This window comes from Misgurnus anguillicaudatus, chromosome 14 (assembly GCF_027580225.2).
Source record: "Misgurnus anguillicaudatus chromosome 14, ASM2758022v2, whole genome shotgun sequence".
In the NCBI taxonomy this organism is placed as follows: domain Eukaryota; kingdom Metazoa; phylum Chordata; class Actinopteri; order Cypriniformes; family Cobitidae; genus Misgurnus; species Misgurnus anguillicaudatus.
Genome location: NC_073350.2, coordinates 20,882,079 through 20,894,815, shown reverse-complemented (window position 1 = coordinate 20,894,815; position 12,737 = coordinate 20,882,079). Strand labels below are relative to the sequence as shown.

The window sequence follows — 12,737 nt, the reverse complement described above, 5'->3', positions numbered from 1 at the left end:
ACGACCTTCAAGTCCAAAAATGTGCATCCATCCTTCACAAAATAAATCCAAACGGCTTCGGGATGATAAATAAAGGTCTTCTGAGGGTAATCCGCACGGTGCTGTTGTAGAAATATCCATATTTAAAACATTATAAACCAAAATAACTACCTTCCAGTGGCGCCGCCATCTTGGACTCCTCTGTATTCAGGAGAGAGTATTAGCGTAGTGTACGCACTTAGTGACGTATGACAATTTCGGAGGGCGGGGGCACAGAGCAGCAGCAGAGTAGCCTCCGTAAGCTGCGTAAAGCTATGATCTTGAATGAAGACGCGACTAAGATGGCGGCATTACCAGATGCGAGTTATTTTTGTTTGTAAAGTTATAAATGTGGATATTTCTACAACGAAACTGCGCGGATTGCCCTCAGAGGGACTTTGTTTGTCATCGTGGAGCCGTTTGGATTTGTTTTGTGAAGGATGGATGCACATTTTTTGGACTTGGAGGTCGTGGACCCCATGGCTTCACATTTGATTAACTAAAAGATCCAAAACATTTTCTAAAATAACTGAAAATGTCATCGTCTGAAAAACGATGGACACATGCATCCCGGACGGCTCCGGGGTGAGCAAATCACGGGATTAATATAATTTTTGGCCGAACAATCCCTTTAAATATTCATAATACTTATATGGAGCACAAAAAAATTACTTGTATTTTGTATGAGATTAATCTACCCCCAGCACTTTTATTTATTTTTATTTATTTGTATATTTATTTACATTTATTTATTTTTATTCTAGTTTTTATTTATTTTTCTAGGTTTTTTATTTTATTTATTTGTTTATTTATTTTTCTATTTTATTTATTTATATAATCAAAGTTCACACGTTTAAGTCCACCGTCACATCAAATTGTTATGTGTTAGTGTAATAGTCATGAAATAGTCAGTTGTTTTGGTCCAATCAGATGCAGCAAGACATTATGACTATGTGCGTGACTAAGGTTCACACCCAGTTACTGGACTAAGTTTTATCTTTAACTAATGCCGTGTCACTGCAAGCACGTTGCACTAGTAAACCAGTGTGCTCTGAATGCAGGGTCAGCTCGACAGTTTGTGAACGCTTTTGTACTTCACTCCCTAGGAATTTGTCACACCTAGTTAAAAATTAAAGGAATTTTCATGTGTAAACTTCTCACTTGTTGTCATTACCCTGAATAAATTATGGATTCAATAGTAGGGGTCATGCGTTTCTAAATCATTCTTATTAGGATTTAAATATCCTTAAATTACGCTTTTCAGTACATATCTTGAAGCTTTATTTATTAACATTAGCTTATCATTTCCCCTGGTTTCAGGGGTAGATAATGGTTAGGCTTTCTGTTGTCTTGTCAAAATCTGATCTGTGGCAAAGGTTACTGTTTGACAGGTTTGTGTCTTGTTGGTATGTGCTGCAAGGCTTTATTTACGTACTCCACTTTAAATGTGCCTTGTAGACAAATGCATAGATGTGTATAAAGGCTAGATGTCTCGTCCGCGCTGCTGGCCAATTGAGTGGAATGTCCGCATTTGGCGGCCATCTTACCACAGGCAGCTCGCTCACTCGTAGCATTGAGTTTTAATGGTGCAGGTACTTTTAGATGACCATAACTTGCTTAATTTGTTACCGATATTCAAACGGTTTGGTTTGTTATAAATGTCAAAGATGTACTTTGATGAAAGATGAAACATGTTAAAGAATTAAAGCCACGTTAATAACGTTTGTAAGAAACCAAACCGTTTGAAAAATTGGTAGAAAATTGAGCAAGATATGGTGATTTAAAAGTACCTGCACCATTAAAATTCAATGCTGTGAGTGAGCGAGCTGCCTGTGGTAAGATGGCTGCCAGGTAACTCCGCCGTAACACATCTAGCCTTTATACATATCTATGGACAGATGGCCAGACAGATCCAAGGTTGTATGATTTCACACAGGCATACATCTGCTTAACACTAAATATCGTTTCTCTGCTTGTCCAGATGTGTCTTGGGCTCCTGTGCCTGGTAAAGTGGCAGGTGAAGTGAAGCTTTCAATTTTATACAAGAGCGAGAAGCTTTTTATCATGGTGATACACATCAGAGGCTTGGTGAGTGTTGGGATACAGTTTTCATTTTTAAATCATGCAACTTTTACCTTGCTAATGTATTGTGTGTCTGTCTTTAGCAAACTTTGCAGGACGGAACCGACCCTGATCCATACGTCAAATTGTACCTCCTCCCCGACCCTCAGAAAACTAGCAAGAGGAAGACCAAGGCAGCTCGGCGTACATGCAACCCCACTTACAATGAGATGGTAAAGAAAGATTTTGCTGTTGCATAAATCTTCAGTTTAGCAGTTGATTTTAGTTTTTAACTTTCCTCTCCTTTTACGATAGCTGGTGTATGATAGGATACCACGTGGTGACTTGCAGCAGAGAACCATTCACCTGCGTGTACTGAGTGAAGGGGCATTCTGGGAAAATACTCTTTTGGGAGAAACCATCATCCAGTTGAAAGACATTGCACCAGGCCATCGCCAGGTGGATTGGCACCAGCTGAGCTCTAGAGTCTCTGACATAAACCGCTAACAGAGAATACACTAAACTGACATGTACCTGTGTGGACACCTATCGGAAGTGAACATTTTCATTCGTGTCCATAGGCGTGCATGTGTTCACGTCTGTCTTTGCTTATGGGTCGGGGAGTTGAAGATGCCCAGCTGCTCAGAAGGCCATTTCCTCCAGTGGGGGTGTGTGTTTTTGATTCTCCTACCCAGGAGACGTGTAGATTTTGTGATGAAGTGTCATCACTAGATACTGTTCTGGTGGGATTTCATGCAACATGTAAACTCGACCTTGGGTTATGGTTCTTGGTAACACAATGGGACAAAATCCAAGGATTGGCTATGATTGTACAAGATTTTTGTGGGGTGGGGATTTCTGAAAATATGTTTGAAGTCTTGCTGTCCATGAAACTTTGAAACCCCAATTTTGTCATTGAGAATTCAAATGGAAATTTAAATTATTTTCTTCTTATGATTCTCTATTGCAGCTCAGTTTTGAGTTATGTTGTGTCTTGTGACATTGATTATATTTGTTTGTATTGAATTTACTTAGTAATTAATAGTGAGGGACTGCTTACATACTGTAAAATGTTGGGTAAGTTCACATTGCCTGTGGCAAACACCCAATCACATGAACAGGGAACAACATGTAATAGTCGTTGGTTTGAAAAACAAATGTAAAATTTTGAAATGTCTGATTCAACTTGCTCAAACCAACTACAAAAGAAAATTATACAAACGGAATAAAGTGAATGTAGTTCTAATGTAAATAGGAACAAACCCATGAAGTGCATGTACAGTGTATTGAACATAAGACACAAACCATTAACAATATGGATTGATTTATTTTGTTTGATTCTTTTTGTTTCTTTAAAATATAATGGCACACACCTTTATTTACTGAAAACGTTTTCAAAGGGATTGACCTTAGGGTCAATGAATTGCCTTGCTGGTATACAAGCATAATCGACATGAAAATTTCTGTTTGAAAATAGTTGATTTGCATGCTGTGAAATTTACTACTGGATAAATATTGCTTTTTTTGCATTTGTTTGTCAAGTACATTGACCTTATGTTTTTCCAAGTTTTATTGGTTAATTTAACTTTTTGGTTGCACATAAAAGAAGTGAAATGAAGGCTTTCGACTGTAACTTAGTCAGTGTTTCCATTCCTCCTTTTAATGTAAAATAGCATGTAAATTTTATGCTAAATCTACCACAGCAACCCTGCCTAAAGATGTTGAATTATGTTTTGAAATTTGTTTTGCACCTAGTTTAGTTTTCTGAAGAAATATCTGAAAGTAGGGTTTATTTGAAAAGAAAATTAAGTGAAGTGATTGAAAATTTGTATAGAACACCACAATTGTCCAATTGAACTAAGTGGCAATGTTTGTGTAAGTAATAGAAATGAATTGGCTGTTTTGGCTTTGAAATGTGCATACGTTTTTTTTTTATTGTTTATTGAATTCACATCTTTATCTACAAATTGAAAATGCTGCCCTGTATGTCAAGGTGCTTTAACAATCCAGTAGCCTTAAATAAGAAAACGTTAAAATAATCATCCATGTCAAAGTATTATATAGCTCTTTCTAACCAGACAAACCAGCTCCATGTCAGACATGTTTACGTTTTTAAGAACTTATGGGAACTTTTTGATTTTTGTGGTAAATGACTGTATCATTGCATGTCAACCCATAATGAAAAAATGAACTTTGGAAATGGTATGTTCTTGTTGTGAATGTGTAGAAGAGTGAGTTTAAAGGCATAGCATTTTTTAACATTGTGCCTCTTATTTTAATATGAAGAAGAATATGTGACTGAAACCAATAGGATTAATGCTGGGAATATAATTTTGATGCAAGTTATGGAATATGGTTATAAATGGGCTTTCATTAAAATTGTGTTTCTTCTAATTTCAAATCATGTTTTTTCTTAAGTTTATTTGCACTTAATAAATGCACAAGGAAACTACTTTAAGTTTATTTGATTGTTTTTGCTACCTGCACTCACTTTCCGTTTTATTTCAACCACACTACTGCTTAACTTCTACAGAGATTGTGCAGTTAACACTAAATTATGAAATTGGTGTACAACATGAATTGCTGTTTGTTGGATATAGACATATATTCACACTGATTCCCTCTTTCAGACATGTATTTAAATGTAAAATCTCAGTTGGGTACCACTGACCACAACAATCTGCTTTACTGAGACTGTAGTTTTATCCCATATGCTGTGTTTGCTCATACTGAGGTAAGAATTACATCAGGCTCGGGTTTATCGTGAAGACTTGGTGTATGTTCAGACAGGCAATTATGTTGGTTTGCATTACTCATTATTGTTTAGAGAGATCTCTTGAGAAATATGATGACACAAAATGTATCTTTTATCCATCTTAACATATGTTATAACAACCTACACCGCATAAATTAAGACTGGGAATAAATTTCAACTTAATTTCATGACAAACAGTCATTGAAACTAGTTTGTAAATTAACTAAATGTGATTTCTATAAACATAATGCGCAGGTATAATTTTTAAAAGAGCTTTGTTACATGGTTCTCTAGACATTACTTAAATTTGATAGGTCAGTCACAATACTCCAATGTCTATTATTGTATCTAACAGGCATGTCTGCTCTGTGCAGTACGAGCTGCGCAGTTATAAAGTCAAAAACATCTGCTCCATACACTAAAAAAATAAAGGCTGGATTTACTTAAAAATATAGCGCGTCATTTTTGCATCCATTTTTTTAATGTCTTATGTGGAATTTTTAGCAATTTATGCAATTACTTACAATTTCAAGTAAAACTTACTTTAAAAAGTGGATGCAAAAATTATGTACTTATTTTTAAGTAAATCCAGCGTATTCTTTTTTACAGTGTACAGCACAAGGTTAATAGTCCCCCTAAGCCTTGTTTATACATGTTTGTGTGAATTACAGCACAGCACATTGGGAGTCATGTGATGACAGTAAAACTGCTTGATGATTGACAGGACGATCAAAAAGCGGAATAAAGTTTAATTTTTATGTTAAATATAAGCAGATTTGTTGTTGTGTTTTCCTTTAAAATATAATGAACCACACAAACTAAGCATTCAGAGGTGTCTTTCATGGGGGTCAAACCACCAAGCAATGTTTAAAGTATTATTCCACTTTTTATTGTCATGACAGGTTAAAAAAATATTTCAAATCAATATTTTGGGTCCTATGGTTTACTAATGTGGCAATTAACCATGTAATAAGTAAACAACCATCTGGAAGTACTTTACTTAATGCATATGTTGGTTTATAATTAAATGTATCTAATGTATGTTAAATCTGAAGGAGAATCCAACTAGAAAAAAGATATTAAGGATTTTAATATAACATGCTCCAGAAGGATTCTGCACATTGCATGTTCACTGAAAATCAAAGCACAAATGAATTTGTCAGATGCCTGCTCAAAGTCTCACAACTAACTGGTTTCTGCACTACAGAGAGTAAAGTAATAAGATGTGACTTAATGAGCAGCCCGTCGCATTAAATATTTACTTGATACTGAGAAATTTCTTTATGATGTGCAAGTGGGTCACATAAACAGATTGTGTTATATAACACGTTAAACGGCACAAAGGATCGACATTTTACCACGGTCCCTTATCGCGCTACACATGCTGAACTTTAGAGACGATCCCTTATAGCATTTTCTGATGAAATCTCTCCGCTTTAGCTCCGCGGCTAGCTCTGACGAGAAAGCGAAACGGAAATACCAACGAGGCGAGACACAAAAGTATTCCATATAAAGCGAATTAACAAGTGAATCCGTTTTATTTTTACATCAAGGAGATCTCGTATGCTTGGTTTTGGTGTTTGTGATGTTTTAAAGCTTACGGAATTTTCAGAAAAACGCGGGCTCGATTGAGGTGACACAAGACTGACATATGAAGAATCGACACTTTCTTCCCACAGACGACAAAATGGCTTTCGTTTCGTACTTTACTTTGGAATATACCGGACTGTCTTGCTGTTTTATCGCCTCAGAATACCTTTCCCATCCTTCTGTCGTCTCTACAATTCCCTCAAGCCGAAATAAGTTGTGTTATTTTCCTCAAGAAGGCACGGTTGGCGTAAACGCTGCGGTCAGTATGGACGCTGATGGTATTCGCTGGCGCCAAGTCGGACTCTAAACGGACCGAGAAGAATATTTACCAGTACTCATGTATCCTGTCAAGGGCTGAAAAACAATGGAAAATAAGCGATTTACTTTTTTCGTAGCTAACATTTAGCCTAAACTAAATCTGTTGTGACCTTAAAAAAATAGCTTCTGGCTGCGTCGGGAAGTTTAGTCTTATAAGGACATATCCGGGTTGTGTTTGGAAAAGCTGCTATTCGGTACATAATTCAAAATAATAACATTAAAAGAGAAATCTTTGAAAACCCAGCACTTTTATGCACATTTATCAGTAAAAGTGGCCATCTTTGAGCTATTCATAAAGTAAGTCGCTTAAATTAATTGTTAGCTTGTTATATATCAATTAAGTTTATCTAGTTGTAGTCAATTTAAAGGAGAACTGATGTTTAGAAGTATGAACGCACATGGACACTTTTCTAAAGAGAGCACGCGCTCCACGCGTGACAGCGATGAGAGCCCTGACAGCTCGTGGATCAGCGCGTTCTCTCTGGTCTCCAGGCCCGCGTGGTCTCTCCTGCAGAGATATTTACCGGGAAGAGTCCAGACAGCATGCGACATGAAGTCAAATTTAGATTTGACAAACTCGCTGATGGGTGGTCTCGGTGATATCCCTCTGAAAGAGGCCTACCTCCACTGCCAGCATGAAAACGCGGCGTGCGCGACTTCCGGTGACCAGGGGACCCTGCCCTGGTTGACGCCCGATTTACTGGGCGAACTGAGAATCCAGAACACCGCACAGAAGGATTTAAATATGCAAAGGCAGGCCACATTTGGATACCTCGGGACGGCGAGACATTATTTCAGCCAGGTTTTATTGAAAACCGGAAGAGAAAAAATAGATGCGGTGACCGTGCGCTCTGCCAACAGCTGGTGGTTGGGTGGATTTTGGGGGGCCGAGGATAGCCCTCAAAACATGCTGCTGAATGTACCACATGGTCAAAAAGAGACTGGTACCACCTGGCAGCATTGTAGAGAGCATCACAGTGTTGCCTATTGTCCGAGTCACTCACAGGGTGTCGTTGCCATGACAACTGTATGTAGCAATGATGGGGAATCAATGCACAACGAAAGCGCTGGACCCTTGTGCTCTAAAGGGCTGGACCACAATGCAAGCCTACACACAGGATCCCTCACAAACGTATACCAGCTTCCTTTAGATGATGAGAAGCAAAATGCTTTAAAACCTCTGGTTTGTTGTAGAGCCTACAGCGAAGTGGCAGTTCTGACCCCAGATCAGGATAATGGCTATTCGAGCTTGGAGGAAGAACACTCAAATGGTAAGCTTCGTAGTATGAGGCTGCTTTCTAATGGGCAGGAGGTGTCAGAAACCGATGGGGATGTTGCCTCTGAGGGCACTACAGAAAATGAGTCTCATAGTGAGCCTGTCGATTGCAAGGAAGAAGTTAGGGAAACGATGAAAGATTCAGAGTTGTCCGATACTGAAAAGACGGCAGAGGCAGCCGAGGACCTGCCCGTTTTGCCCAATCCTAGCTGTCAAAACAAGGTCATCGCCTATATCATGGGTAGCCCTTGCAGTGGAGAGTCTGAATCTGAGGATGATGATGAAGAGTGGGACAGTAATGATGACGATGGGTTTGACAGTGAAGGTTCATCCCACTTCTCTGAGTCTGAGGACCTGGATGACAGCGATGATGAATCAGAGGAGGATACCGATGAAGAGGAGGCAGACTCTGAGACGGAGAGACTCTGGAATTCTCTGTGCCAAAACGGGGATCCTTACAACCCTAGGAATTTTACAGCTCCGATAAGGACAGCCTCCAAGCCAAATCCCACTACAGAATCCCTAGTCTCAGAGTCTCCACCAGCGCATATGTCATCCCACCTTTCATCGTCTCCATTGTTGTCCTCACTTTCTGAGAACGAGTCGAGTGAAGACGCTTGTGATGTGGATGAGGAAGAGAGTCTCAAACTATGGAACTCGTTTAGTTGCTCATCAGACCCCTACAGTCTCTTCAACTTTCAAGCCCCCATAAAGACTCAGAAACCCCCTAAATCTTGCCGGAAGAAGGCACGGGCTGGAACCCCGTGTTACAAAAGCGAGGAGGCTGAGGAGAGGTTGGACAGTGGATTTTCAGAGATTTCCTCCAGTAATGCAATGGGTGTGCAGCCGAAAAAGGTTTGTATTTAAATAATGCATTGCATTTACTGTTATCACGTGTATTGCATACAAACTGCAACTGCTTGTATACTTGTGTAATCTTTTCTAAATGCTTAGGTTACTCTAAAAGCGTAATGCATTTAAGGGTGGTGTTGTTTGGCTTACTAATTGAATAGATATCATTACTTCTTCTTTGAATCATATAATTGTTATGAGCCATTTAGTTGATGCAGATATAACAAAGTACTCAGAGTATAGCACCAGCAATAACCTGTACACCCACTTTGTTGTCAAAAGATTTAAAATGATGCCTCGTGTACGGTAAGTCAAGGTTGGAAAAGTAATTTCCTGCCGTAAGTTAATTCTAAATTGTCAACAGATGAAATCTACAGTGTATTCAGTTTAGAGGTTGTTTAAGATAAGACAAGACTTAATTGACCTGGGGGAAATTGAGGCTTTGCACACAGGGACCGTAATTATTACATCTACTGTAGATTAGAAGAAAGGAAGGAGGGGCAACTAAAGCAAAGTAATAAAGTGCATAATGAAATATGCCTTGAAAAATAGTGCATATAAGACAATGTTTTCATCAGTCCTATAATAGTGTGTTTTTAAACTCAATCTTTTATTCTGTTAGATGTGGGCTTAATTTTCCTTCTTCCGTCATTCAGCTTTCGTTCTGTTCCCTGGCAATATGGCAGTAAATGCTAGTCTGTGTAAATGATGTAAAGCCATGCAATATCATTTTTATTTTTCCTCTGCCTGTGATAATCTGATGCAATGGTACCATTTTGCTGTCTCCAAGGAGACAGGAGTTAGTGCTCTGCCCATTACTCATTATCACTTGATGGTGTGCTGGATTTCATAACTCTGACATCACACTAGTCACAGTCATTAGCTTTGGTCTGGGGATGATTGCACTCCCAAACAGTCAGGTGGAGGGAGTTATTCATAAGGTGCAATTATGTACTGGCATTACATTATATTCCATATAACAAAGGGCTTTCTCCAACGGTCCAACCTTTGCACTTTTTAAAGGCACACCATGTAATTTTTGGTCACTAGGGGGTGCTAGACATGTATTTTTCACGTCTAGCGCCCCTAGAGGCCACAAGCGCCACAGCACTGTCGCAAAGGAAAAGAAAACAACTCTTTAGGTCACAAAGTGTGCCTTCCAGCATGTCATATAATATAATTTCATGGGTTTTATTTTTTTCGAACCCCAAAGGATCGCGTAGCTCATGTTTACAAGCCAGTTGTAACGGTGATCGCTTGGTTAAAGTTTATATTTAAAAAAAATATTGCCTTAAAGGGGAATCGAACCCGGATCGCCCATGTCGTAGGCGCCACAATTTCACGTGATATAAGTCTCTCTCTAAACTCTCCAAGTAGCTTCCAGTAAAATTCACGTAAAAAGTGTTCGGGCGCCAGACAGGACTTATATATGCAAGCATTACACCAATAAGGTGTAATGAGGGCCAAGTTAGCATTGGTCAGAAACCCCTTCTACTTCTTTCGTTCACGCCAGCGAGCGAACGCTGGCCCAATATAATTGATACTCGTCCTTCTTTTTATTCTGTCTTCTGTCACTCTCCTCTTTTCTTTTTCTGGTCTCCTCCGACAAAATCTTGGGTTTCTTTTTCTTAGTTGCTGCTTCGGCCATGACAAAAACATCAGGAAGATAAATAGTTGTGCTCTCACGTCCAAATTTGAGGAAGTGGAGAAAGTGACGTATGCCGTAAAGCAGATTTTTGTAGTTTTTTGTTTTGTGCTCGGGTTATTACCCGAAACCCCAAGTTTAAAAGTATGAGTAAAAGCGATACAGACCCCCTCAGGCTATGGTGGACATGTCATTCAACCTATTTTAAGTCGATGTACCATCACAAGGGTCTTGAATATATTATAAAGGTTGAAAAACGACAAAGTGTCACTTTAAATAACATCTGGACTTCATTTCTTTGTGAACTTACTGCTTACTTAAAGAAGAGATGGGCTTTCTTATTCACTTGATTGTTGAAACTTTGCAATGCTTGTCTGTTAAACTGGATCTTTTGCATTTTTTTTCTTTCATAGGTGCAGTTTGTAGAAGAGGTAGAGGAGTTTTATGCCAGCAGCGATGAGGACCGCCACGGCCCCTGGGAGGAAATTGCTCGGGACCGCTGTCGTTTTCAGCGTCGTGTTCAGGAAGTTGAAGAGACTATTAGCTATTGCCTATCTCCAACTTTCCGCCTGGTCATATTTCAGAGACTCCACAATACTAGCTAATTAAAAAATTTCTTTGACAATAAATGTAAACAATGAATAAGAAACAATGTATCAATAGTTAAATTCAGGGCATCGGGAAGGCCCTTAAATGTTCTAAGGGCTCACAAGTCACAAATCCAAGGAACTCGGAGGATCCTTCTAGTGAAGGTCATTTCACTTGAGTTATGCTGAAGTTCCATGCGTTTTGTGCTGAGCTGTGGTGTGAATTTGGAAATATGCATTTTGTTTGATTTTTGTTTTCTGCGCAACTCACGCTGTCCTTTCTACCCCGTACTGCAGTAGTTTCATTTAAGGAGAAACGAAACTAATAGATGTTCTTGTTCAGTGACAAGGAAACAGAGTTTTAAATAGCTGATTTGTTTGTGTTTTACTTGCGCCTGTTAAAAAATTTGATTTAATGATTTACAAACATTACACACAAATGCACTAACTTTACCTCTTGGTGGGACACTAAATTCATGTTTATCTTACTGTCATAACTGACCGTGTTAGTGCAAAAGTGTTTTTGAGGAATGAAAGGAAGAAATGACCTATGCGAAGTGCTTGCCATTTTGTTGTTTTCTTCTTGCAGGCCTTTTTTGACAAACCCCGTGTTGTAACCTAAAGCCAAAGATAATGTACCTCTGCTCTGGAGTGGATCATTAAGCCAGGCCCCAGTATTTTGCAACTACAGGAGTGTACCGGGTAAATAATTCACCAGAGTATCCACATTGAACCTAGTGGTATTTTTGCCGGAGCTGAGCAATGCTTATATCAGTATCTGTCCATGTGTTGGAGTGAAGATATATGGGTGTGGGCCTTAGTGCAATGTATTTGCATGATCGTAAATGGATTCCCTATTACTATTTATTGGACAAAACCATTTTACCTAATATATGGATATCACTGTTGTGTAACGGGGTATTTTCTCTGTGCTTTGAACTGTGGCGGCTGTGACAAACAGCAAAATCTTGAACTATAAAGGTGAAATGCAGGGACAAAATGCATGTTTTTGATTTGAACTATATAAAATGCTTGATGTTGAAGCATAAAGGTAATTTGTTATTCACTATAATTAACAAAGGCATTTTATTTTTGTAATACATTTTAGGAGTTAAGCATCTTGGATTTGTGACACAAATACTAGTCCTAATTGAATTAACGTTCATTAAAAAGTAATGCAAGAAATTTGACTGGTGTTTACTTATTTTGCAATGTTTATATTGTAATTGTACACAACTGAGTCATATCATATAACACAAACCTTGTTATTCTTTCCTTGTGGAATTTTCGCATCTGGCACAACAAAGACAGTAAGATGTGCCTGTTGGTAAGTTGATGCAGTAACTCTGTTCTTTGATTCAGATAGTGTTCAGTAAATTCGTTCTTGATCGTGTCCTTTGCTTTTGCGTTTTTTAGTATGGAAGCATATTGGTAACAAATTTCAATATAGAATGTAATATGCAATAAGGCAGTGCAATATGTAAAATTGCAATGCATTCTGTATTTAAAATGACATTTTCCATGCTATATGCGACATGTTTGGTACAAAATGAAAATTCATTAATTTTTTATTTACATGTTTTATACAGTCGTGTTTTAAATGCATCTTTTATGCTTTTTAAGTTGCAGGATTTA

At 38.4% G+C, this 12,737-nt stretch overlaps 2 protein-coding genes across 3 annotated transcripts in view; both read left to right on the top strand.

Annotated features, from left to right (window-relative positions):
* pik3c2b (phosphatidylinositol-4-phosphate 3-kinase, catalytic subunit type 2 beta) overlaps positions 1-4,532 on the top strand; it is a 64,176-nt gene extending 59,644 nt beyond the window's left edge. For both annotated transcript variants that reach the window (XM_055183858.2, XM_055183857.2), the window contains exons 31-33: positions 2,000-2,106; positions 2,184-2,312; positions 2,395-4,532. In XM_055183858.2, coding sequence (XP_055039833.2) covers positions 2,000-2,106; positions 2,184-2,312; positions 2,395-2,586 — 428 coding nt within the window. In that variant the 3' untranslated portion in view covers positions 2,587-4,532. The remainder of the gene's footprint in view (positions 1-1,999; positions 2,107-2,183; positions 2,313-2,394) is intronic.
* Positions 4,533-6,239: 1,707 nt separating this feature from the next.
* ppp1r15b (protein phosphatase 1, regulatory subunit 15B) lies at positions 6,240-12,287 on the top strand. Its single transcript, XM_055184014.2, has 2 exons — positions 6,240-8,873; positions 10,929-12,287. Exons 1-2 carry the CDS (start codon positions 7,119-7,121, stop codon positions 11,118-11,120), a joined length of 1,947 nt encoding a protein of 648 aa, XP_055039989.2. The 5' UTR covers positions 6,240-7,118; the 3' UTR covers positions 11,121-12,287.
* The last annotated feature ends 450 nt before the right edge of the window (positions 12,288-12,737 follow it).